The sequence below is a fragment of the Fundulus heteroclitus genome, chromosome 24 (genome assembly GCF_011125445.2).
Source record: "Fundulus heteroclitus isolate FHET01 chromosome 24, MU-UCD_Fhet_4.1, whole genome shotgun sequence".
Classification (NCBI taxonomy): domain Eukaryota; kingdom Metazoa; phylum Chordata; class Actinopteri; order Cyprinodontiformes; family Fundulidae; genus Fundulus; species Fundulus heteroclitus.
Window position 1 is genome coordinate 11,381,204 of NC_046384.1, and position 27,315 is coordinate 11,408,518.

The window sequence follows — 27,315 nt, forward strand, 5'->3', positions numbered from 1 at the left end:
ACTTTTTACGTGGCTATGGGTTTCTATTTAGCCATCTAACTTGTTTATTTCATAGATAAGATTACATATTTTTTTTATATTTTTAATTTTTACTATGCTATCTACTGATTTCTAATTGATTAAAGTTTTTTTTTTACAAAGTGTGTTACTTTTTCTATTGCACTGAACCACAGATTTTTACTGATCTAATTGCCAGTAAGCTAACTACGGATTTTCATGAAGCTAACTGATCACTTAGTTTTGTACTGTTTTATTTTATTTTGCCACCTACTGATTTATTACAAAGATACATCCAAATTTTACTTAAAGAGATTTTATTTTCCAAACTAAGTATTTCGCCTTTTTTACCAAGGTAAATCCTTACCTTAGCTAACACACGCTTTACTTAGCCAGTTACCGATTTCTGTCAACTACCTACTGATTTTTACTGAGCTATTTATTATTTTAATAACACACCTTTTAACTCTTTGCTTGCTTTTGTATTTTTACTCAGTTAAAGCATTTTTTTATGATTTTAGTGAACTAAACAGAGATTTCTATTAACCTTACTGATAATCGTTATTTAGCTAACTGCTTAGCTTGTTCTTAGCCTACTGTTGAGTTTATTCTGAGCTAACCATTGCATTTTACTTAGCTACATTTGTTTCAGATAGCTACTGATCTTTATTAAGCCAACTGCAGATTTTCTATTCAAAATAATACGGACCTTTCCTACAGACTTTGTTTTTCTAACTAGTCAAACTGTTGGCTTTTTCTCCAGAGGTGGGACCAAGTCATTACTTCCCAAGTCAAAAGACAGTCTCAAGTCCAAATCCAAGTCCAAGGGTTTAAATTTAGAATGAGCAATCCCTGAAACACCAAACAAACAAACAAACTAGAAAGATGTTTGTTTAAATGTCACAAAGCTTCTAAAGACATGCTTTCTATAATGTTTAACTTCTTTCTTGAAGGCTTTCAAGCCTACCATGGACTAGCAAGTTGTTCAGCGTGTATTCTACCTGGTGCTTGTTGGCAGCTCCCAGTTTTTGACTTTAATGAGAGAATCAAGTGGTTTTATGTAAAGAAGTCCAAATCAGTTAAAAATTAGTATTCAAGTCAAAATTCATTTGGAAGGATTTTCTATTAAAATCCAATCTCAAGTGACTCGAGTCTGACACAAGTCAAGGTCCGCACCTCTGCTTTTGCAGCATACGACTCGGGAAAAAACATTTCCCTTTCTCTTTGCTTGAACATTTTCATAGACATTTAGTTTTTATGTTAAAGACGAAGTGTAGAGTCCAATGTAAACTATTTTGTATTTAATGAGCCTTTGTTTAACTGTTGTAGCTACTTTTCACTAAGCTTGCTGCAACAATTTAAATGCAAAAACTACTGCAAAACTAGAATACTACTTAACATATCAAAGATTATTATTGTTTTGTTTCTTGTATAAGTCTTTCAGTCAAACACTATTCCTCCTTTTTTAGAAACCCTCCTCAGAGAGGGAGCTCAGAGGTGAGGATGGAATCAGCAGTTCCTCCATGCCAGCAGGTGCGGATGCCCAATTACTCAAACATCATTGCCTTCCCTCTCTCTGTCCCAAGACCGACTGTCTTTTATTAATCCCAACCCGACCCTGGCTTTGCGCTGCTCTACTGCAGCTGGCGATTTTTAATCGAGGTTGCTCCTCCTTCGGAGCGGAGAGGAGGCCTTATGGGACGGCCATATCCATGGAAACAGAAGATTATACAGTAATTTGTGGATGGGCTGCCGAGCTTCGGTTACGTAAGACCACAGGTCTGGGAGGCTTTTCTGATGTGGCCAGGACAATCTAAGACAAGTGTGACTGAAGACCTATTTGCTTCTTTTTTTTGGTTTTCACATGTTTTCAAGTCTTCCAATTGAAAGTAATAATGTAGAGGGGAACTTGATTAATCTTAAGAAGGGTCAAACTAATTTCACCACTAGCCACAAAACAGAAAATACAACAATTAAATGCTGTCTTAAAATGCCTTAAAGCTTTAAAAGTGTAAAGCTTTATGGTTAACACTAGAGTTTTTCTCCATAACCATGCGGCCAGATCGTCGCACGGAGTTTATTACGGCCGCCGGGGAGCACAGGCTGCTGTGGGACATCTGCAGCTGTATTGTTTGTTACATTGACTTTTTTTTTTTTTGCTGACGCAGATGTGCAGCAAACACTCACATGTGTATATTTGTGCGAGAATCCGAGTGAGTTCATGGAGAGCAGTGATGTCAAAGCAGGGATTAGATTGGTTTATATTGCCCGGGGCTGTAACATTTGCAATTCAGGGAACGAAGCGGGGGTGCCAAACCGCTGATTGTGTTAGTTGAGCTATTTCTGCATCCAGGGGATTTGTTACCTACTTTCTTTTTTGGGATTCCGTTCCAGCGTGATTCCTTTAAAAGGCATCTGGACTACAAAGAAAGTTGGCCTAAAAAAAAAAAAAAAAAAAAAGACACCCAGAGTAATGATGTTCCAAAAATACACCATGTTTATATGGGGTTCCATTTGTGCCAAAAATATGCTCATCGTTTCAGGCCAGCGGTAGAGAGAAGAGCTAAGAGTTAACAGACGAGGAGTTCAGAGCCTGCTCTGATACCGCAGGAGACACATCACACACAGGCTGTGGACCAGACCACTTGCAATACACACACAGAACTGCCTGTTAGTGGTTTCTGAAGGGAAGCCGTCGTCTCACCCAGCGCGGACCCACATGAGTCAGACGCAGCGCGCAGACAACACTCGCAGACCTCAGAGTCGTAAAGACGCTCCGCTTGGCCTGCGAGGAAGAAAACACTCGCAGCTTCCAACAGTTTGAGTCCTTTAGGTGGCTCGTGTGTAATAATGAGACAAAACGCTTCCAGGAAGCAGCCACAGAGGGGTCTTGTTAAAAAAAATAAAAAAAATAAAGCAGTTTCTTCTAGTCGAGCCAGTTGGTGTAAAAACTTTCCATCAAAGCAAAGCTGAACTGAGCGGAGTAATTACCAGAGACACGTCCCAGGTCTCATTATTCAGCCTGCTTGGGAGTGCGTAAAGGTGAAGGGACTGCACTTGTAGCAGATTTATGTGGCTCCAGGAGCTGGCTGGGAACAGGGACATGCGTTTCCATACCCGGGAAGAAAACAGCGGCGCAGAGACTACGGCCCGTTTCAGACATAAAGCAGCTCGCCGGGGGTGATAAACGGAGAAATGTTATGACGAGTCGCTCCTGGGTTCTGCAGCCCCGACGACGACAGAGAAGCCCACCCAATGTGCCGTTTACCAAGTAAAAAGGGGAAAAAAGGCGCGTTTCGATGACAAATTCAGACTGGATGAGCCCAACAATTATTGACGCCCCCTGGAAAGATTTCTTCAAGAGCTTTAAAATAAATACTACACACCTTGTAGACCACAGATGCCTCTCTTTGCTGGAGATTGTTCTACATCTCCTTTACTCTCCTCCTCACTAGTGGCAACGTCGGCATGAATCCTGGTCCTGGTACTTTACACGCTTTAATCTTTCGTCGGCTTCTACATATTTTCTGGTGTTAATTCTCTGACTTTTACATAGTCTCATGTCTTTCCCATTTTGAAGATCGACATCTGTTTTTCACGTCATATTTGTGCCTCTGGGAAATGTGAAGTCATGGATTTGTAATGAAAAGGTTTCTAGACCCTTTGACCAATTTCTAAAAGTAACCTTTTTGGTTAGGGCATGTCCTCTTGTCTTTCCCATTTTGAAGATTGGCAGAGAGAGACAGGCTTCTATGTCACAGTTGTACCTTAGCAAAAAGCTGAAATCATAGATTACAAATGAAATATTTTGTAGATGCTTGCATCAACTTTTAAAAGTATGTAAATGTCCTCATTGTCCGTCTTTACCATTTTGAGTAGTGCAAGGCGTGATAGATGATTATTTACAGATATGTGATTGTTACCCTTTTAAATTAGATTAAGGTTCTCAAACCTAAATCTATAAAGGAAAATAGGGACCTGAAAGAAACTCATTTACATAAAGCTGTATTTAAAAAAAAAAAAAAAAAAAAAAAAAAAAATTACAAAAAATTTACTGCATCGATAAAAGGCAATTTGAACTTCACATCAAATGACCATTTGGAGAGATGAACAGACTTTGGAGGGAGTATAGCTGCACACAAATGGGTGTAAAACCGCTTAATTGCCAAAAATAAAATAAAATAAAACCCACTAATAAAGTTGAAGCAGGTTCTATGAAGAACATTGTGTTTCCTTCTGACTTTTGTAATAAAAGCAATGAAAAAAAAAAACAATAAAACCATGATTTTAATGGTTACTTTATTACGTGTGAAGTGTTAATGGATGATTCTTGGGACGCTAACAAAGAAACTTGCAAACTGAACACAGAAAACTGGACTTTGGCTAAGTTTTTCTTTATTAATGCCTATTACTACATTATTAAATGTTTGTTAAATTGTGTGAGCCAAAATTGTTCAGAAGATGGAAAGCTGACTCTTTCTTTAGTGCCACCATCTGGTCAAAATACAGCACTCTGGAACATATTGCTATATTGTATGCAGGATTTCCCCAAAACATAAAAAAAATTATTTAAGCCTAATTAAATCATTCTTATTGGTTATACTTCAACAACTGGTGGAAAATTAAAGTATGTTTTTGAACAATAAGCTAGAATAATGCAACAATGTCAGGTAGGAAGCATGAAGCTAGTTTAAAGCAAACAAAGTGAAGGACATAAATAGTATCAACCCATATTGAAAGCTGGTTTTATTGGAGCAAACAGAAGTGAAACCTCCGTCTCCTGGGCCCACATATGACTCATGGCGTCTGAAAACAAAAGCAAACAATGATTCAGAATGAAAGTAAATATAAAAAAAAAAAAATGATATGAAACAGACTAAAAATACCCTGAAGCTACAACGGGAGGAGGGAATGAACAGCAACAGGGCCAGACGTACGGCACTTTGCAAAAATATGACAGAACCTTTGAACTTTTAGACTTTTTCTCTCCATCTGCATTCCCTTTAAATAAACTGGCAATGCAACTACTGCCTAATGCATGCGTTGTTGCAAGGCTCTGCAGCTGTGAACACTAGTCTCCTGTGAGTTTTTCCCCTGTCGTCTACAGCCACAGTCACGCTGCATCGATGCATATCGGCAGAAAAGAGAAGGTCAGCAGCTTTACGCGTCTTAGAAATGTAGTTTTATGGCACCGTGTTTTATTTGAGGCTTCCTCGGCTGTTCAGGAAACTGAGTCACATGTTTTCTCGGTTTAGATCACGACTCCTGACCAGAAAAAGTCTACAGAGTGGATACGATTTTGTATATTCCAACAGTCTTTTAAAGTCTAACTTTGAGTTTTAATAGTCCATTAATGGTCCGTGTGCTGCTCCACAGACACTAGTTGTAATGTTTTCACATTAAAACAGGCTTATTTGAATAAATGTGAGAGCACCCACTTATGAATTTGCATCATTCCTCGGGAATAAATTTACATGCCAGTGGTTGTAAAATGCTCAAAGACTTGATTCACGTTTCAAATTAGTTCGAGATGATAAAAGAATCATTACACATGCAGCCAAAAAGGATGATTGTTTTACATTTTAAAAGGAAAGAAAAACATTCTGTGTAAATCATGAATTAATTTTGAATAACCACGTTCTCTATAGTTTACTTTCTTGTAACTAGAACCTGCCTGACAACATAAAGAAGGCGACAACATCTCAAAATGTCATGCCATGAAATAAAGAAATGTCTGTCAGGAAAGGGTTACAAAACCATTTTTTTATGCTTTGGGTCTGCAGGGAAACCACAAAGAGGAGTTCACCAAAATTACTCCAAGAGAGCATCGTCGACTCATCCAGGAGGTCACAAACCAACCCGGGACAACTTGTAGAGCTCTATTTGAGGTCACGATTCTACCAGTAGACTCTAAGTTCAAAACCTCAGCTGAACAAACATAACACAAAGAACTGACTTTTATATGCAAAAAAAAAAACATCATTAAGATCCCAAAGACGAGACAAACGGTTTGGGACTGTTTGGAAAGCACGCTTCCCATCACATCTGGCGCAAAACTAGCGTAGCATTTTCAGAAAAATAAACTCAACCAATGCGGGTGAATTGGAGCTATCCTCTATTCTTTTATTGCCATGTATCGAAATAACTTGCAGGTTGCTGCCACTAAACCCGACACAACCAGCTCTGATGGTTTAGGAGGTGATCGCTTTTTTCCTCACAGGGTCAGGTTGGTTTGGATAGCTTTCATCCCCTTAATGCGCTGAATTTTAACTTGGAAAAAGCATTCCTTCTGTACTCGGGTTATCTTTGTCTAACGTTGAAATTTATTTCCTCTTAGACATTCAATCATGGCAGCAAAAAAAAAAAAAAAAAAAAAAAAAAAAAAAAAAAAAACATAAAAAAAAGAAATCTGAGAGGTGGAAAACACAGAGGGAATGAACCTACATGCTGGACAACCTGTGAAAGCAGCTGAAGCCGTTTTCACTTTCCAGTGTTAAAGGTGAGCAGCGGCTTCCCGCGTCAGTCATAAAAATCTGTTAGTTACTCTCTTGCAGATTTAAAATGCCTAAATAACCTACACCCTGATATTTCCACATCCCTCACATCATGGGATGCTTGTATTTTTCCACGGAAGGCTGGAAACGGCCGGGCCCGGGCAGCCTGTAAAAGTTATTGGGGCATGCAGCATGTGAGTTCTGGCCAGCAGCATATAGCCAGGGGCGTATAAGCTTGACCAAAAAAAAAAAAAAAAAAAAAGACGTGGAGTAGGCAAACTGTGTTAAGTGTTCATAAAATATCCCTGGCAGGGGGATGTTTGAAGGAGGGATTAAGGCAGGGAGAACCGGCTTCTTTTAAAATGGAGAGCAGCTCTGGCGCTAATGATGTTTTCCCTGTGGTTTTACTGCGTGTGTCTACAAGGTAGGAGAGTACAGTCAGACATCTGGGGAAGACGAGTTTCAAGACCATTCCCAAGGCTCTGGTTTAATAAAGCCAGGCAGAAATGAGCTTAAAGATTTGCAAAAAAAAAAAAAAAAAGGACAAGAAAGAATGGATCCATGCTATGTGATTAAACCATTTTGTTGAGGTAGTCTTACTGATCATTGATGTGTGATGAAAACGAACAGCACTTCAAAGCTTAAAATTCCTCTGTGATTTTTAAAAACACCTCGCAGATAAATTACACCTCTGATGAAACAACATTATCCCTCCTCAGGGTCTCAAGAGAGGTACTAGGAATGGTAATCAGAAGAAGGAAATTCATTTAAAGCTGCTGTTTGCGCAAGAGGGAGCAGAGAGCTGTTGGAGCGGCGATGGATGCTAATCAGACACTGAGTACACCTTAAAACACATGAGCAACGCTTTGCCAGCAGTCTTTATAGGGTAAGGAGCCCAAATTTGACCTATGGACTAACTAAACACTTAAAAAAATAGAGATACGACAACTACTACTACTATTTAGAATTAGACTTCTCTTTACTGTCATTCAGATTTGCATCAATGCAATACAAATCTGGATTAGATTTATTTGCAAAGGCTTAGAAAAGGTGCAGAAACAAAACAGCAGCATCATTTTGTAAATAAACTACTACTACAATTACTACGAATAGTAATAATAATCATACATTATTACTTAGTGTTTTAGTGATTTACAATATCACCAAATTATCATAAAATAAATCTTAATCCTTCATTAAAATGTACAAATATAAATGAATCAATGAAGTACAATCCATCTTTGGTGCCCGCTTATCCGTGCAGGGTCCAAGGGGGCTGGTGCCTAATTCCAGCGGTCACTAGGTACACCCAGGACAGGTCGCCATCGCAGGGAAACGGGGAGGCACACAGGACAAACAATCAGCACACACACACACACATAGCCAGTTAATGCAACAGTCATGTTTTTGGACTGTGGGAGGAAGTCGGAGTACCTGGAGAAAGTCCCAAGCGTGCACAGAGAGAACATGCAAACTCCATGCAGAAAGGCAACAGGCCAGGATTTGCACCCGGGACCTTCTTGCTGCAAGGTTGTGCAGCCTCCAATGAAATACCCACAATTACAAATAATATAGAACAATTATGTTAACAATTGCAGCATTAATGATGAGGATGATTAAAATCAAGACTATTTTATCCTATTTTGTAAACATTTACATCAAATAACAAATATAAATATTTGAAAGATATAAAATACTACAAAATATCTAAATTCCAGTAGCTAATATCATTAATGTTTAATCATATTCGTTGGTTCATTTAACTAATTTCTTTGTCTTTTTCGGCGGCTGTCATTATTTCGCACACAGCGCCCTCTGGTGGATCTTACGTGACTCACTGCTACATTGTTTCACTAGCATCAACAGACTCCGCCCACTCTTCCCAGACAGCCAATCCCAGGCTTCCCCCTAACAGTTCCAGCCAATCAGTCCCGGTTGTTGTGCCTCCGACAGAACACACGGAATCTTATTGGCCGCTTGTGACAGTGGGTGGTTGGTTGACGGTGTGTTTCGTCATTATTGTGCGTCGGTTTCTCCGCTTCGGCAACATGTGAACAAATCATGGCCAGACAGATTTAGTGACCGCTTACAGTTGCTTGTTTATGAGGAAAAGCGCGGCTTGCGGGTTTGTTTGGACTCGGTCAGCAGTTAAACGTTAGCTAACAAGCTAGCTTTTGGTATTTTGCTCCCGGCTTTTAGCCAGCTAGCAACATGGATACCGGGGAGGAGAATTCCGTGGAGCTTCACGGAGACGAGGAAATAATTGAAGTGATCGACCTCGGCGACGGAGAGCCCGGGCCAGGTAGAGAGAGAGTCCCTATCCCCGACTGTTTACCTCTGAGCGCTGTGTGGTTCTAACTTCCGGGTTATGATCCTAGATGATTTGGCCGACGACCTGGGAGGCGTTGACTTTGAGGACCCCGGGCAGCCGGAGGATGACGACGAAGGCTGGGAGACGGAGGACGAGATGGAAGCCGAGGCAGAGCAGGACGACAGCGAGCTCACCTTCTCCAGGCACACAGGTAGAGACCCAAAGCCGCAGGTACCGGGGCTGCCCGGAGGCGCTGCAGGCTGAAACCGTGTCGCTGCTCCTCCCACGTGTCCAGGCTCGGTGTTCTGCGTGAGCTTGGATCCGGCCACGAACAGCCTGGCGGTGACGGGCGGAGAGGACGACAAGGCCTACGTCTGGAGGGTGAGCGATGGAGAGGTGCTGCTGGAGTGCACAGGTGAGTGTAAATAAACACTCATCGCACAGGTGAATGTAAATAAACAATCGCTCCCCCTTATTACCCAATTAGGAACCAGGTAGACATTGGTTCCTAATTGGGTAATACCAGGTAGCTATCTTCCTAGTCTGGATTAGTTTTGAATTTAAAGAAGTTTCTAGACTTTATTTCTTCTCTCCATGCCTAAAAGTACTGCAGTCAAGCCAGCCGCCACTAAACCGCAGATGTTCTACTGTCATGCTGAGGTGACAGTATCCACTGAAAACATACGATTTAGTTGCAACTTTGGTCAAATTGACTTAATTTAGAGATGTTGAAGGGCTTTTATTTTGAAATTCCACATCATGTAGATGGACTTTGATGAGTAACATCTGGAGGAGATCATCTGTCATCTTTCAGTGAAAGTAGTTACCTGGAAATAAAAGTTGTTTTAGTAGTTATTGAGGATAAAGAGGGTGACCAAAAGATATGTTTCCATATTCACCAGCAGACCTGAATAAAAAAAATACATAAAGCAGTAAAATAAATTTAAACCAACTGAAAATAATTTGTGCAAAAAAAAAAAAGGTCAATATGCCCCAAACATTCCTTTCCCCCCTGTCTGTCCGTCTGTCCATCCAACCATCCCCAATTAATCCGTACATGCATCCCACCCTCCATCTATTTGCCCTTCTGTCCATATTCTAACCGTAGGAAAGGTTTGCATGAGCTCTTATTAAAATTTTCAGCCCCAAACCTTATTTTTATTTCCTACCTTTTAGGCCACAAAGACTCGGTGACGTGTGCCACCTTCAGCCATGACTCGTCTCTGGTGGCTTCGGGGGACATGAGCGGTCTGATCAAAGTCTGGAAGGTGGAAACGAGGGAGGAGATCTGGTCGTTCGAAGTGGGAGATCTGGAGGTGCGTGTTCTGTGTCCCCCGCTAGTTTTTCAGATCAGAAAACGGGACTGCGTGTCATTCCGTACGAAGTTTCTAAGTTAACCTCTTCCCCAGTGGTTGGAGTGGCATCCCTGCGCACCGGTGCTGCTGGCGGGGACCAATGACGGGAACGTGTGGATGTGGAAGGTTCCTGGGGGAGACTGCAAAACCTTCGAGAGTCCTGCGTGTCAGGCCACCTGTGGCAAGGTCCTCCCTGATGGTGAGAAAACAGCGGTTTAGTTGCGACACCCAGGGCTTGATTTTTGTAACAGCTACACGGTCGGTGTGGAAAAGAGACGGAATCGTAATCAGAATTTTCCTTAAACTAAAATGACTCTAAACAGTTTGCTATAGCTCAGATGTTGATGTCATGGATCTGGCAGCTGCTGGTTTGATTTGATTGTTTAGTTCTCAGTGGCGGCAAAGCTACGGCTGTGTTTTAAAAGGCAATGGCTTAAACACGTCGCTTCTCAGTGTGACAATAGAGGCAAAATCAAAAGAAACCAGCAACAGTGCAAGGAAGAGAACTGCTGAAACAGGTCCTGTGCTGTTGAAATGCCGCTCAGCAGAGAAGAAGCCATTGCTCCAAAAGCAACATTTAAAGGGGAAGCTGCCAAGCCTGAAAAGACCGTCCCAGCAGCGCGGTACGGAGGTGGCAGCATCATGTTGTGCTGCAGGAGGGAACAGTATCGTGAAGGAGGGACGCAATGTGTGTGTGTGTGGGGGGGGGGGGTGATGCAACAACTGGAGATCTCTGCCAGGAAGTTACTGTTAGGACACAAGTCGGTCTTCCAAATGGAACGGGACCCCAAGCATATCGCACCAAGCAGGAGTGGGCCAAAATATCCCGCAAAGGGAACCCAGAACATCTGACCCAAGATGTAGAGTCTGAAGTTCTACCAAACACTGAGGAAGCATAGGGAAACAGGGATTTCTGACATTTAAATTGAAATTCAATTTAATTTTATTTATATAGCGCCAATTCATGATACATGTCATCTCCAGGCTCTTTCCAAAGTCAAATTCAATCAGATTATACAGATTGGTCAAAAATGTCCTATATAAGGAAACCCAGCAGGTTGCATTAAGTCTCTCCAAGCAGCATTCACTCCTCCTGAAAGAGCGTAGAGCCACAGTGGACAGTCGTCTGCATTGTCGATGGCTTTGCAGCAATCCCTCATACTGGTCAAGCATGAAGCGACAGTGGAAAGAAAAACTCCCCATTAACGGGAAGGAAAACCTCCAGCAGAACCGGGCTCAGTATGAACGGTCATCTGCCTCGACCGACTGGGGTTAGAGAAGACAGAACAGAAACACAATAAGAGACAAAAACGCACAGAAGCACACATTGATCTAGTAATCTGTTCTACATTAGATGGTAATAGCGGGTGAGACGTCTTCCCTGGATGATGTCACAGCTAACAGACCAGGTGTACCTTCTATGAAGAAAAAAAAGAAAGTTAAAAGCTGAAATGAAGACAAGCAATGCAAATTGGAGAACAGTAGTACTCAGTATACTCAGTATTTAACCGTATTTAACATTATAATTGTGACGCAGTTCACCAAATGAAGTAATTCTCCAGAGAAAAGCGTGAAACTAAAACAAGTCGCCTCATTAAGGCTGATGCTGTCGCTCTACCCCGTCTACCACCAGGTAAGCGAGCCGCCGTGGGCTATGAGGACGGAACCGTGAGAGTGTGGGACCTCAAGCAGGGACACGCCATTCACGTCATTAAAGGTAAGACACAAACACCGGCTGATGTTACTGACGATGTAGCATGTCGTACATTTCTACTGAATTATCACAGCACACTTCAGGCACAGAGACAACGAGCGTTCTGTTTTTAGTGAGTTCAAGGAGATTAAACTGCTTTCTAAAGCGCGCCACACCAAGCTAGTGCTAGCTGGGCTTCTTGAAGCGCCGCCTGCTTGTTTCATCAAAAATGTTCAAGTTTCCCACAATGGCGTGTGGTGGAAAATGTGGCAAACCCACCCAGGATTATATAGAAGTAGTACGGCAAGCCCTTTGTGTATTTTTTTCTCTGTATCCTGGATAGTAGGCAGAGTTTTCACCTACTAGGATGCAACTTGCCGTACAGACTTTGCAAAGCCTGTTTTACATTAAAAGGTGACACTACGGGCTTTCAGTCTAAAATCAAATAACTCTTAATTTTGTACTTTTTTTTCATGGCCAAATATAAAATTACAAAATAATGCTTCATTAAATAAAAAAAAATGCGTCTTTCAGGCCAAGATGGACACCAGGGGGCGCTGACCTGCCTCTCGTGCAACAAGGACGGCTCTCTGATGCTGACAGGTTCGGTGGACGGCCGTGCCAAGCTCATCAACACCAACACAGGCAAGGTGGGTGCCGGCACGAGTCCGTATGCCCCCCCCTGACACGGGAAGTGGCCCCTCTCAGTAAAACGGTGCCTTCACAGGTGGTGGGAGTGTTTTCCGCAGAGGGAGGTAAGGCCAAAGGATCCAAAGACCCGGAAGAATCCAACTCTGTTGAGTCTGTGGGATTCTGCAACATGTGAGTTAAAGCCCAGATTATTAAATGTGAAAACGGGGCGTCAGCTTCTGACATTTATCTGATTTTTATCTTTTTGTCAGCCTACCTCTCATAGCTGTGGCTTACCTGGATGGGACTCTGGCCATATACGAGCTTTCTACCCAGGCGCTGAGACACAGATGCCAGCATGAAGTGAGCGAGAGCGGTCTTCTGTTTTACTTTTACCACATAAAGAAAAAAGAATCTACCTCACCGGCTTAATGGCTGCTTTTTGGTTCTTCCAGGCCGGGATCGTTCACCTGCAGTGGGAGGAGTCTTCTTCTGTGGTGTCCACCTGCAGCCTGGACGGAGCGCTGCGCCTGTGGGACGCCCGTTCTGGCAACCTGTTGTCCGAGTACCGCGGCCACGCCGCAGAGATCCTCGACTTCGCCGTCAACCGGTACGGCTGCTTCGTCGTAGGCTTTGCTTCGGTTAGGGAGGAAAACATCCAGAACTTTAACTGTTTACATCACACACAAACTAAAATGTGTTTGATTAAAGCTGCCTGTGGGTCAGAAAGCTAAAATCAGAGAAGCTGTGGAGGAGCTGCAGAGATCCACAGCCCGATCATTAGTCTACAAATGGGTTTTATGGAAAGGTTGCAAGGGGGAAAAAGGCAACATTTCCCTGTCAGATGAGATCCCAGCGAAATACAGAGAATTGTAGCGTGAGATTAATAGTTTTGCAAAGCGCTTCATTTGACCAAACATTTCAAGCTGGATGTCTCCTGCTGGTCCTCTGCTCTATTAAACCAATTTTCGTCGTGTCTCCTCAGGGAAGCGTCTGTCGCTGTGACCGCCTCGGGGGACAACCGGGCCAAAGTCTTCTGTCTCCAGAGACCCGACCGATAAAACAGCGGCCGGAGAAAAGAGGAAACGAGTCGCAGCGAACGGACGATTTACCCATCCAGAGGACAGATTTTCTCCTCCCCCTGGGATTTTAAACAAATGTTCCCCCCTCTTATTTTTTTTTTTTTTTTCAGTCTGAGTACGTCCCCGAAAGACTAAACAGATTGAAACTCAGAGTGATTCATTTCTGTGTCCACTTGTGTTTAATGGATTTTAGAAGGTTTTCCTGTAATTATCCTGCATCGTTTCCCAAACGTAAAGACGTGGCCTTCCGACTCTCAGACACCAACTTCTTCATGTAAATACAGATGAAATAAAGCAATACGCTCTCCTCTGGGCAACTCTAGACATCCATTCAGGGACTGCTTTGTGTCTCGTGCTCAGTCTCCTGTCTTATTTCTGGGTGTTTGACATAAAGAAGCAGCACAAACTGGGCCGGAGGGCAAAGCTGCGGTTTTTTTACGGCTCGCCGTAACACGGTTAAAAACTGCTGCGCTCGCTTAAACCTGCGACTGGAAGCGCTTCTTTAGCCATCGGCCTCCAATGAAACGCTTTCTATTCGATAAAAAAAGAGGAGTTGAGTCGAGCTGGAGATGACAAGCCACTAAAGCGGGGGGGGGGGATCTTTTTAAAGCGCCGTCTACGCTGGATGTGATTAAAGGCAGACTGAATCAGGCGGTGACTTAGAGAAGCTCCCCGTAATGCGGTTAGCTCTCGATAATTTAATAGTAAGGCAGCACCGTGTGCTTTCAGGACTCGGAACATCGGGTTAGGAGGTTTTTAATGTCATCCTATAAATCCCACTTCTGCCTCCTCTGCCCAGTGAGCTAAACTTTTAGACCAAACTGATCTGAGGCCTACATTTCTCTCCATGCGTTTATTAGAAATGATCGATAAACAAGGTTTTCTATGTGGAAAGGTTATGGTCCATGTGATCAAGGGGGAAATTTTGACAGCCAGGGACGTTGCTGTACACGGAGGGCTGTGTCCAAGCATGTTGATGGAAAGTTTAGTGGAAGGAAAAGCTGGAAGCTGGAAACAGTTTTTGAAGCAAACCTCATGCAAGAGTTTGAGATTCTCAGCTGGATCCAGTTCATCCAGAGCCGGTGTGATGGTATTAAAAGTGTCTTAGGAGGAGAAAAACACTGGACTGTTGCTCAGTGGTCCAAGGTTTTCTTTTCAGATCATATTATTTTTATCTTAATTGGAAAAAAATCAGTGTTTAAAAGACCAAAGGTCAGAGCGGCCGTCTAGCTGAACGTCCAACAGCGCTTCATGCTTCTCTCTGCAGAGGAGCTTCATCCTCCAGCAGGACCCGTTTCCCCCGATCGGTCTGACCCAAACCCCGCAGAGAAACCACGGAGTTATGTCCGGAGGAAGAAGGAAAAACAGCAGAACCAGCAACCCGGCCTTCCACAACCAGCCTCCTCCATACTGAGCTCCATTTACACAATTATTCACCAACAAGGAGCCCAAATCTACAACACACGGAGCCACTTTTACATAGACTCACATTTCAGTAAATAAAATCCCTGTTTTATTGGTCTGGTGTAATATCCTGAGTTCTAACTGATCGTAATGTCAAAGCAACCTCTGAGGCTCGCTTTAAGCTGTGTGGGGTTTCTTTCCGTCCTTACATAACAGAACCGTAGGGGAATCTTGGTTTGCATAAACAGAATATTCCCGGAGGATGGCCTCCTTCAGTGGGTCCTACGTTGAGAAAAAAAAAAGGGATGCTGACGACGACGCCTTGTCCTCAGAGTCAGAGAACAAAAAGGTTTCCTCAGTTTCTGTTTAGTTTCCTGCTATAAAGGAGGATAGGCCTGTTAATTAGCTACTACTGTTAAACTGCCCGTTATAACCAGCTGAGAATCAGTGCTTTATTACTGTATCGCCAGAGGAGAAGGAACTGGCAGCAGAGGCTCAAATAACCCCATTACAGAGCCTGGACTTTACAATTTAAGAAATAAGCTTTTTTATATTTATTTATTTATATATATATATATATATATATATATATATATACACACACACTTTTAATCCTGGAAAAAATATTTTTTTTTCCCCTTAAATTCACAACTATTTGACAACGGAAAAGATTCAAGTTTTTTTTTCCTTCAAATATGTGAAAATAATCTAAAATACGTTTTGTAAATTTTGTAGAAATTTGGTCCTCGGTGGCTTGTAATTTATTTTCTTTAATCAACAATGGCTGTAATACCTTTTTTAATTAAAAGATAAAGTTATATGACTAGGTGTATGAAAATATGAGAAGCAGCACAATGGGGAAGACTGGGGTCTTTGGTAAGAGTTCTCATAAAATTACTACTATACTCTCACTGTTTTATGACTTTATTATAATAAAAATTATTATATTATAATAAAAAAACACCCCCTCACCCCACCAAAAGGGGGTCGCCAGTCTCTGGCACTGTTATCTTGAGGGTCGCAGGCTAATAACTTTGGAAACCCCTGATCTACAGCAGAGAAAATGTCACACCGGTTGCCTCTTCTGCATTCCAAAAAAAAAGGAACTAAAAGTAGGTAAAATTTTCTTGAAATAAATGCATTTGTCCTTGATCCGAGGAGGCGAATTTAAGTCATTTGCCAATGGAATCAGATTATTGCACCTAAAATAGGAACAACTCATCTCCATCACCCATTGGTATGGTCCATCTTATCAAATCAAGGACAAAAACACAGATTTCAAGAAAAATTTGACTTACTTTTAGCTTCCTTTTTGCAGTGTGACGGCCAGAAACAGAAAACTGAGGCGACGTTTTGCAAAGATTTGGCAAATCTGGACAATAACACCAGAAAATAAAAAGATGGCTGGTCTAGAAAGTCCTAACTCTGATTCCTTTAAGCCACTTAGTGCCGACCGGGCGTCCTTTAAACGCCACAGCCAACCAGAGCATGGCTCCTATCCATCTGTTTCCCTTTATGACCACAGTTTAGCTCTCAATCCAACCTGGGATACCTACTGTCAGCCTTATTTCTGTCCCTTCCCCTTGGATGCTCAGTTAAAAAAAAAAGAGAAACAGTGCGTATCCTGAGCTCAAGTGCTTTTTCCTGGTGCCATTGTTCAAAAGCTAAAAGTGTCCAGGTAACTGACCCAGAAAGGGCTGTACAGCTCCCCCCCCCGTTAAGACATGCATGGTATAAACAAGACGTGTGTTTCACATAAATAAAAAGGGGAGAAAAAGGCCACTTTGTGTCACGAAACGTGTTTGGCTGACACTCAGAGTCGCAACAGGACACCGAGGGAAAAATGATACCTGTCAGATGTAGTTTACACTGCCAGCAGGGTATTTCCCTCCACTGTCACAACACAGGGCCTGGACATTCGTCTTCAGTCGCCGCGTTGCCTCGTCTCTGTTTACGCTGTCACCGTGCCGCGGTTTTCTATTTTATATGAGAAGATCTATGCATTTATTGATCAAATGCGCATTTATTTAGAAAAGCACTTCTCCAATAACATTTCCCACGCCTAGAAAGAGGATTGATCCTACTTTCTCTCACGCTGCAGGTTTTTAATCCATGGAGAAGGGTTATTTTTTGGCCTTGTCGACTCTTTCCGTGTTAATTTTGACCTCATTTCATCATCCTTATCCTGCCAAAGGAATCAACGACTCCTTTTTTCTGTTTTCTGACTGAAACCACTCAACTTTTATTTAAAACTGCATGTTATTTTCCCTATGACAAGGAATCCAGGGCTTTAAAAGAAAAACTGGCCTTTTAAAAAAAAGAAAAAAAGGAGTCATTTTTGATATTTTTACTGTTAATAATAATGTACATTTTGTGTCCAGGTAATTTATATAATAAAAATTGTTCCAAACTACTACTTTGACTTTAAATCTAACCAGATTGCGTTTTTTTATATTAAATGTACACATTTTGTTCTTATTTTGTGCTTATAGTTAAAAAAGAAATTGCTGTACGGAGCCGATTTAAGTGTTAGAATAATGAATCGTTTGAAATGAATGTTTGAAGGAGCTTCAGAATCAGAAAGATGAGGCTACATTTATGGTATAAACATCATTATTGCTGCAATTTCCCTAATTCAACATCAGCCAATTATCACAGACTAGTTCATAAACTGCTGGATTAAAAGACGCATTTATGATCATCTACTTATTTTATCCCAAAGAAAACTTTGTAATGAATGATTCAGTTGAACCATTCTTGACCCTTAAAGTCATTGTAGGAGCAGGAAATCAAGGGTTAAATCAATGGAACCATTGTACTGCTTTGGTTAAATATTACCTTTTAATTTGACCATGTTTTTAAATAATTGTTTTCCTGTGAATATTTTAGATTACGTCTTTACGTCAAAAAACGAACAAAAAAAAGACAACCCTTTTTGGTAAAGTGCTTGAGGAAGCCCCAAAAAGTGCAGTACTCTTTGTAAACCAGGCTTAATTAATCTTATCCCGGTCGGTTTTCCCGGCTGTACAGGGAAATAAACCAGATTAGGGTTTTGATTAATGGTCGCACAGGGCCTGGAGTTCGGGGGAAATACCGAACGCTTTGCCTCTTCACGTCGCGCTTTCATGTCCACGTCGTTCCGCCCTGTGTTGGGTCTCCTCAAATGCGCCGAGACTCTGGGAACATTTGTGCTTAAAAGCATTATCTGACCGCAGCTTACTCATCCCTTCCCAGGACCGGGTCTGCTCCAAACTATCAGGGAGGGGAAGGGAGGCCTCCGTGTTTGGCTAACAGAGCCGCGCCGCGCCGCTCTTCTATCCAACTGTGTGTTTAAGCGTCAGATGTCTGTGACAGCTGTTATGAGTTCAGCTATACACACGTATGTATTTATAAAGTGTCGTTCACCCTGAGGGCAAACAGAGCAACCAAGCACGCGGCAGCTTGTGTGGGAATCGATGCAAGAGAAGGCTCGTCCCTACGTACGCTGCGCTGCCAGAAGTGTTCGCTCACCTGCCTGGACTCCCAGATGAACTTAAGGGACGTCCCAGTCTTAGTCCACGGGGTTCAGTCCGACGTCGGTCCAACTTTTTGCCGCTTTGACGGCTTCGCCTCCTCTGGCTACGAGGTTCTGGAGTGGACCGTTCTTCCTGAAGCCCATTGGCGAGGTCAGACACTGATGTGGGACCAGAAGGCCTGGCTCCCAGTCTCCGCTCCAATTCATCCCAAAGGTGTTCAGTCGGGTTGAGGTCAGGACTCTGCAGGCCAGTCAATATCATCCACATCAAACTCTGCCATCCATGTCTTCATGGACCTTGCTTGGTGCTCTGGTGCTCCGTCATGTTGGAAGAGGAAGCTAGGTGCACGGAGTTGTCCAAAATCTCTTGGTCTGCTGAAGGATTCAAGATCCTTCCACGGGAGCTAAGGGGCCAAGCCCAGCTTTTGAAAAACAACCCCACTGAACTTTACACTTGGCAAAACCCAGTCTGACCAGTACTGTTCTTCTGGACTCGTCCATCAGATTGCCAGATGGAGAAGCACGGTTCATCTCTCCAGAGAACGTGCCTCCACTGCTCCAGAGTCCAGCGGTGGTCTGCTTTGCACCACTGCATGCAGCGCTTTGCATTGCTCTGGGTGATGTAGGGCTTGGATGCAGCTGCTCGGCCATGGAAACCCGCTCCGTGAAGCTCTCCGTGTTGTTCTTGAGCTAATCTGGAGGCCACGGGACGTTTGAAGGTCTGTACTGATGGACTCTGTGGAAAGCTTGCCGTCCGCTGCCCCGTCACTTGACGTGGCCGACCTCTTCATGGCTGAGTTACTGTTGTTCCCCATCGCGTCCACTCCGTTCTAACACCACTGGCAGCCGACGGCTGAATGTTTCGAAGCGAGGAAATTTCCTGTTCCTGACCGGACTTGCTGCCCAGCAGGCATCCAATCACAGAACCACGCTGGTGTTCTCTGAGCTGCTGGGGGCCAAACATTTCTCTGCATGTCCGGTGCCTCATTTTATACACCTGCTCCAAGGAAGTGATTGAAACACCTGCTTTCAATTATCTGGACGAGTGAAGACTTTTGGTAATTTTAGTCTCTCGCTCTAGATATATAGTAGATCAATGACTTTGTTCCTCGTCTGCGCTTTGATTTCTTTACACGGGAGCATTTTTTTATTTTTATTTATTTGACAGGGACAGTACAATTAAACATTGCAACCAAACAGGTGGCCGATGTCCAAGTACATAAGGCTTGTAGCCATGGGCTAATTTGCAGCCTTCGTCCCTGGTTAGGCTTTTAAAAGGTGTAAGCATTAAGGGGGAGGGAGGTTAGTAACGACACACAAATGCATAAAAAAACAAGAGAGGTTAAAACAAACAATATACGCCAGTTTAGTGCTCACACTTTTGATTGTCTTTGAGCCATTTTTTCAATCTTGTGGAGAAAAGTCGAATATCAGTCTGTGACTTAAGCTCCAGAGGCAAAGAGTTCCAGAGATGTGATGCTTTCACTGAGAAGGCGGACTGACCCATAGATGTCCGACATCTTTTAATCCTGCAGTTCTTCTTCTTCTTCTTCTTCTTGTTTTATGGAAATAATCCTGCAGTTCCCACTAGCTCCAGCTCTTGTCCTGATTCCTTCATTTGCATACTTTAGAACAAATTTACAGATTACTTCAGGGGCAAGACCATTAGGGCATTTAAAAATAGCTTTTAAAAATGAGAAATTTATAAAATTTTCAAATGTCATCATGTATTTTTTTAAATAATTTTGCAGTGATGCCACTTCACCGGTTTTTGATCGAATTTTTTTTAGTGCTTGTTTGTAAAGTGAGAGTAAAGGTTTTAAAACAGACTTTGTGGCCTGGGCCCAAGCAATGGAACAATAAGACATATGGGATAAAATCATTGCATGTAAATATACTTGTGCAGCTTGATTTGATACACATGGTCGAATCATTCGAAAGCAGTTTATATTTGTCTTTATAGTTTTCGTCATTTTCTTAATATGGGCATCAAATTTCAATTTTGAATCTAAAACTACCCCCAGATACTTAAATTCACCAGCCGGCTTTATTTCATGTTGATTAATAATTATTTTGAGTTCATTGTTTGTAATTTTCTTAAGGGAGAAACACATGGAGACAGTCTTGGTGTAATTCAGAGTTAAGCAGTTATTTTGGAGCCACTCTGATAAGCATGTGTTGCTTGTTCTTACATTTTAGCCCTGCTTCCTGTTAGACTTTATGTGACCTACTAGTGGCTAATGAAACTGAACCAAAACACGTTGTTGACCACAACTCATTCGTCGTTTAACCAGGAAGGAGATTATATCTGCACAAAGGACTAGGTTGGTTTAGATATACACTATTTTATTCTTGAATAAATGGGATTTGTGTGCTTGTTTGCGTTTACTCTTGTTGTCCGTCTGGTATTAACATTCGTTTCAGAATCTGAAACTTATAAATTTGAAGCAGAAACTGGAGAAAGTCGCAGATAGCAGACAATTATGTCTGCTGGTTGTCAACAGACGAGGAAAAGGGCACAAATCTGAGTTGGTTGGAGGATGGAGGGTTAGAGGACGGTCCTCTCACTGCCAGCTCACCCCCCTTCAGGAAAAGACGCGCTCAGGAGGACCACAGCCTCCTCCTCCTCCTCCTCCTCCTCCTTTAGAGCGCACTTCCTCTTCAAAGTATCTGCGCTGAAGAGAGTTAGCTACTTGCTCTCTGCCTCAGCTTGCGCTGCTGGCGTCGACTGCCCTGCGAGGACTGGAAAAGACAAAGAAGAAGCTCCGACACTCGGCGATCTGAGCCTGATTAGAGCTTCTGGATGTGGATGTGATATGCAGGAGAAGAGGCTGGAGAGCAGGCGGACACTTCCTCTCACAAATCATACATGACTGGACGACTCATCACCCAAGGTACTTGCCTTATTTTCATAAAAATGCAGATTTTTTTTTTTAAGATGACGGTTTATTTCAAGATTTCCTTTGTGACACTGTTTTGTATTTATTTAATTGACTTATCAGGTGGGAAAGCTGCTGCTCAGAATAGAGTCAATGATGCGCAGCATCCTCGACTATAAAGGCCTTCCAGAAAACATTAAACTGCTCTTAACCAGTAAAAGCTGGAAACCGATTTGCGCCGCGTGTTCGTCTTTTAAAGACCCTTTAAAAACACCATTTGCTCAAACTGTAGCAGGACTTTGATACCATAAAACTCCCCCAGCTACCCCCTCCATCCTGCCTGAAAATGGGCTTTTCACACGCAAACCCTGGAAACACACGGGCTAGCTTATTTTTAACGACAGAATAATAGATGCTGTGAATTTCCATATCATCAAACTGTGCTACTTCACATCATATAGACGACTGCTTTCTAGACCAACGGACAGACCACGATCAGAGCTGCTGGTGGGCTGAACGAAGTTATTAAGGTCAGTGGTTCTCACCGGTGACGTAACGGGACCACGGAAAAAAAACATTTTATCACTTCTTTCACCTTAAACGAGACATCTATCATCTATTAACAACTTTAATGCTGAACTCAGGTTTCAGGCCAACACCAGAAGGTTTTGGGTGTAATATGATTAGTATTTGGAAATGTTCACCATTTATTTAATTTTAGCCCCTCCAAATATAAATAAAATGAAATAAAAACATGCATCGGGAATGAAAGCATCCTCCGATCACTATCCTACCGCCACCATACTTCACTGTGGACATAGTATTCATTGATCTTGTCGGGGTTTTTGTTCTCTGCAGCCTCCCAGACCAGTTTCCACCTTTACTTAACATTAATTTTCCATAAAATCACTACTAAATGGCGTTTCTGTGCCGTGGTAAAGGAGGCAATAAGACACAGCAGATATGCACATAAACAGTGGCATAAATACAGACACAGCTCCCCACCCAGGGCACAATGACCATGGGGGGCGGCAAAAACTAAAAACTCAGAAAAAACTGGAGATCCTCATTAGATACAGTTTTGTGAACATTTATATCATGGAATTAATAAAATATTACAATTTTATTGCAGGAATGAGTTAATTTTTTGTAAATAGCGCATGGGCCACTGGTGTGGTTTCTTACCCAGGGCGGCATCTGTCGTGGAGGATCACCAGTGGACATAAGCAATATAACCAGTAGAAATCCTTTTTTTTCAAGAATTGTATCATATATTATGATTTATCAGAGATAAAGCCGCTGTAATTCCAAATTTCCTGACTTTAAATTGTTAAAGCCTCCAGATCCAAACATGTGCCTTTATCTGCTGTCTGCTCTCTTCATTCCTGAACATCAGATACGGTCAGGCCTCTTATAGCTCTGGTGACCTATAGTTTTTTTTTTATTAGTTTGCTCTTCAGTTTCAGTGGCCTTTATACATAGAAACGCAGAGAACACGCGTTGAACACAAATAGGAAACGTCATAAATACCCCCACTGAAGTGGCCTCTTGCACAGTGAACTGCACAAAGAACAATTTTAAGTGGGCCTATTTTAGGAGCATCAACGACTCGTTCACTTTAAAGAGAAAGCACGATTTTAAGCAACTCCTCTCCGCTCACCATAAGATACAGCGACGGGTTTTAGTCATTTAAATGACTCCAAATTGGCTGATAAGGGTATAAATGCCCCCAAAACCTTGTGGGAGGATGTGTCTGAAATGAACCATCGGTCCACAAATCCAAAAGGGTACGAGTGACGCCAAAACAAGGCCCACTGGGAAACAAGATGGCGGCTGGGGCTGATGCCACTAAAATTTTTAACTCGATACAATTTTCGATGGAATGGCAAAATGTGGGCAAGAGATGTCCTCCCAAAGCGAGGGATGTGGAGACATTATGTAAGGTAGAGTGAGGGATTATTGTCGGGTAAAGGATCTATCACAACCCCTTTGTTACGTCACAAAAACCTTTTCAGGACCCCTGTGAGCTTAAATTTAAAGGCTCCTGGAGAGCTTCTACATCGACCAACGCATACTTCCTAAAGCGCTTTACTGTGCCTGTGTGCTTCTTCGTAGCTGATCCAATCTCTTCCTGTTTGGTTTGATTTTGCAATAAATTCCTCAGACCTGCCCTCCGCGGCTGCGGCCCCTCTGCCATATCTGATCTTCCATCTCCCGCCCTGAAAAAAGGCCGGCGTGCTTCTCGCAGAAAACAGCAAACAGGATCGCAAAACGCATTTGCATGTTTATGCAAACATCCGACCCCCCGCGCAAGTATCGCCATAAACCTTCTGTATCTCCCTTTTTTTACAGTTTGTTTCTGCTTTCTAGGGTAGCTGTTCGCTGCTGGAGCGTGCGAACGGGAGGGAGCCTGCTGCTGATTTCCCCGGCGTCAGACTTCAACGCGCCGCCGCCCTCGATGGAGAAGCTCATCTACGTCGTCACGGTGCCGCTGTCCACCTCCATCGTCCTGGCCAACCTGGTCATCGTCCTGGGCATCTCCTGCAACCGGCAGCTCCACAACACGCCCAACTACTTCTTCCTCAGCCTGCTGGTGGCTGACATGTGCACGGGCGTGGCGCTGCCCTTCATCCCGCTGATGGGGCTGAACCGGGAGCTGAGCTTCGGCTCCTGCCTGGCGGTCCACGTCTTGCCCAATTTCCTCTTCCTGGCCTTCCTCTCCAACCTGGTGATGGTGCACTACGAGCGCTACATCTGCATCGTCGACCCCCTGCGCTACAACTCCCTGTGGGTGCATCGCAATTTCCCGCTGGCGCTGCTGATCGTGTGGGCGCCCCCGCTTCTGTTCGCCTCCATGCCCGCCTTCGGGTGGCACAGCTGGTCGGGGCCCGACTGGGACGACTGCTGCGAGAGCTCCCAGAAGCCGCCGGCGCTCTCGAACTGCACCAACCTGACCTCGTGCTGCTCCTACCGGCGCGTCTTCCCCAACGCGTTCATCTACCTGGAGGTGTACGGGCTCGTTTTACCGGCGATCCTCCTGGTGGCCGGCATGACCGGACGCGTGCTGTGGATCACCCGGGGCCAGATGAAGGACATTTGCCGCCTCCACAGGGCGGTGAAGCGAGGCAGCCGGGCGTCGGAGCAAGAGCAGCGGCTGAACCTGCGGTACACGCGCTGCGTGGTGGCGGTGTCCCTGACCTTTCTGGCCTGCTGGGTGCCCTACCTGATCTACATGCACGTCTGCATCGCCTTCCTGATCAGCGACACCAAGAGGAGCTCCGTCACCCACATCGTGCTGTCCTGCACCGGCATCGGAAGCATGGCCGTGGTGCCGATGGTGCTGGGCCTGGCCAACAAGCAGTACACGGAACCGGCGTTCAAGCTCCTCCAAAAGCTCAGAGACAGGTGGAGGGCGCGGGGCTCCGAGGAGACGGCGATCTGAGATAAAGCGCTGGCGGATTGATATTTATTGAGTTTTCTGCAAAAAAATCTAGATTGGAAAGAGTTTGCGGCAGCTTGTTTTTTTTTTTTATGATTCGAATTACGGTACCGTTAAGGTCATATGTTCTCTGTCAGAAACTGCACATACCAAAGTCAATGTGGGAAACCCTCTCTGAAGTTGTTAGCACTAATGTCTCCCTTACATGCAGTAGAAAAATGTCATATCAGAGTGAATATGTTAAAAACGTCATCAGCAGAGGAAGACTGACGGCGGGTGAAGGTCCATAATTAAACAGGTATTTTAGCTCTCACACTAAATTAAAACCTATATAACGTTTTTAAGGGAAGAAAAAAAGTTTTCTCAACATTTCCTATAAAAATGTCGTACTTTCATGTTTTGGAACAAAGAAAAGCATAAAGGCTTTGGAACACGAGGAAATTGCAATACATTTCTTTAAGTTGAAGGTTGCATGTTTTTGGGAAGTGGAGGGGAAAAAAAACACCATTTCCTTGTGACTTACCGTCAAGGAAAAAGACATCCCCCTTATCCCATTAGTGTCAATCTGCTGTGGCAATGTTTAAAGACTGGCTAAAATGGCCTTTTGGTATCGGCTTCGTGTTTATTAGCGCTGCTGCGCCACATTTTTAACGGCCAAAGCCACAAAGGGCCACATGTGGCTCCAGAGCTGCAGCTAAAAATTTTTTTCTGGCTAGCTGTTAGCCTCCCACCAAAAACCTGTAAAGCTCCGTCCACTCAATACATTTTCTTTTAACTTTACATTCAGATCATTTTGTTTCTTATTTATAAATGTAATACCTAAAAACAGCCAGATATCTGATTTTATCATGTAATATAGTGTCTTTTAATATATTTAGCTTTACGTTTCACATTTTCTTCATCCGCTGTGGTCCTAATGCCAAGAAAGCGCTGACTCCTTACAAAGCGGAGAAATAGTGTGAAATAAACCAGCATTAAATGATATATGAGCTGTGGCGCCGTCAGCCATCCAAAAATAAACATGATTTTCTTACAGCATGAACACAATGGGATATAGGGGGAGTCCCTTTGAATAAGAATGCAAATTAGCATTTTATCATTATAGCTCATGCTATAAACACCACTGGGTGTATTTACTTTTTATAGAACTCAACAATAGGTAATCTCTCTACTAAGGGTAAAGGAGTAGTTATTGTTAAAGTCTTCTCCACAAATCAAGAAAGATCTCACCATATGTGCCTCGCCGTATAAGTGCAGTGACATACGTAATGTTTATGAGTAGCTCTAGTCCCTTCTGAAATACTTTAGTTTTTTTTTGTTTTAATTATTAATTTCTCACTAATAAAATAAGATTTTATTAGCATCCAGGCTGTATACTTGTTTCCTCTTTAGCCGTAAGTAGAAGTAAATGCTGAAGTTACCCCGGCTCCACCGTCGAGACGTGGTTTAGGATGAAGTTAGGACGACCCTGGACAATATGGAGATTTTTAATATTTTGTAAGTTCACTCGTGAAAGAGAGCAGACTAATGCAGTAAAAACAGTCAAGGTCCTTTAAATCTGTCAATTTTTTTATTACTATTTATCCTTGTTATCTCGCTGGGGGAAGGCAGGGGCGGATGTGTATTTCTGAAATTAGCAACACAGAGACATGCAACAAAAACATGCATCTATGGGAAAAGATCAGGGGTTGCAAACATCTGCAACTTTTCAGCAAACATTTATCAAATAATTGGGTCATTAGCAGTACTACACAGAACTTGACAACATACTGAAGGGGAAATGTAGCTATGCTACACAGGTGTGTTGGGCGAGGGACATTTTGAATTCGAAGGACACGACCTTCTCACCTCCTGCTACACCCGTTCCACGGGATCACAGAGAAAAAGGGATTTAGATGCGTTTTCAAACCTTCAAACCTTCCTTTAAACTGGCCCCAGGAGGCGACGGTAAACCAAAAATAACCTGGAAGAAAATCTGACCATGTACGGCAGAAAAATGTAGAGGTCTTAAAGACACTCTATTTATTCAATAAAGATTTCTTTAACTCTTTTAGACATTTCATCACTTTACTAAAATAATCATCCATCACCTCAAAAATGATGCCGAAAATGGAGCATTGTACCGTCATAACAGATTGTGGATATTTCAGAAGCAAAACAGAAACTCTGCTGCTATTTTACATGACAGCATTTCTGCATATTGTTTTTGTTACCATATGGGTCAAATCAAAATTGTTTGCAGACAAAAAGTAAACTAAAGTTGGTCTGATTTCCAACAAATCACTGGGCATTAACAGAGAAATTTTACTTATTTATACTCCAACACGCTAAACACATGAAAACACACTAGCTTTACTACCTGTATGTGGTAAAGGTGAGTGGCTCATAATAAAATAAAATAAAATTATTGACAAATTATTCCTAAATGCTTGTTCTTGTCCAGAAAAAATATATTTTAGATAATGTGTTTTATATGCTTTTTACCTCTATAGTTATGACAAAAAATACATTGGAAAA

General features: G+C 42.8%; 2 protein-coding genes across 4 annotated transcripts; both read left to right on the forward strand.

Annotated features, from left to right (window-relative positions):
• The first annotated feature begins 8,530 nt into the window (after positions 1-8,530).
• On the forward strand, positions 8,531-13,892 carry LOC105917432 (angio-associated, migratory cell protein). The gene is made up of 11 exons (XM_012852237.3): positions 8,531-8,793; positions 8,870-9,013; positions 9,098-9,217; positions 9,979-10,118; positions 10,212-10,356; positions 11,791-11,874; positions 12,385-12,500; positions 12,578-12,672; positions 12,753-12,843; positions 12,936-13,090; positions 13,466-13,892. The coding sequence occupies exons 1-11, from the start codon at positions 8,703-8,705 to the stop codon at positions 13,539-13,541; spliced, it is 1,257 nt and encodes a 418-aa protein (XP_012707691.2). The 5' UTR covers positions 8,531-8,702; the 3' UTR covers positions 13,542-13,892.
• A 6,919-nt stretch (positions 13,893-20,811) lies between these two features.
• LOC105917424 (G-protein coupled bile acid receptor 1) lies at positions 20,812-25,360 on the forward strand. Of its 3 annotated transcripts, none has more exons than XM_036128443.1 (2): positions 20,812-21,374; positions 23,730-25,360. In XM_036128443.1, the coding sequence occupies exon 2, from the start codon at positions 23,818-23,820 to the stop codon at positions 24,799-24,801; it is 984 nt and encodes a 327-aa protein (XP_035984336.1). In that variant the 5' UTR covers positions 20,812-21,374; positions 23,730-23,817; the 3' UTR covers positions 24,802-25,360. The 3 variants fall into 3 exon arrangements, with proteins under 3 accessions (XP_035984336.1, XP_035984337.1, XP_035984335.1); XM_036128444.1 differs by lacking the exon at positions 20,812-21,374 and adding an exon at positions 21,556-21,889; XM_036128442.1 differs by lacking the exon at positions 20,812-21,374 and adding an exon at positions 23,194-23,302.
• Positions 25,361-27,315: the final 1,955 nt, after the last annotated feature.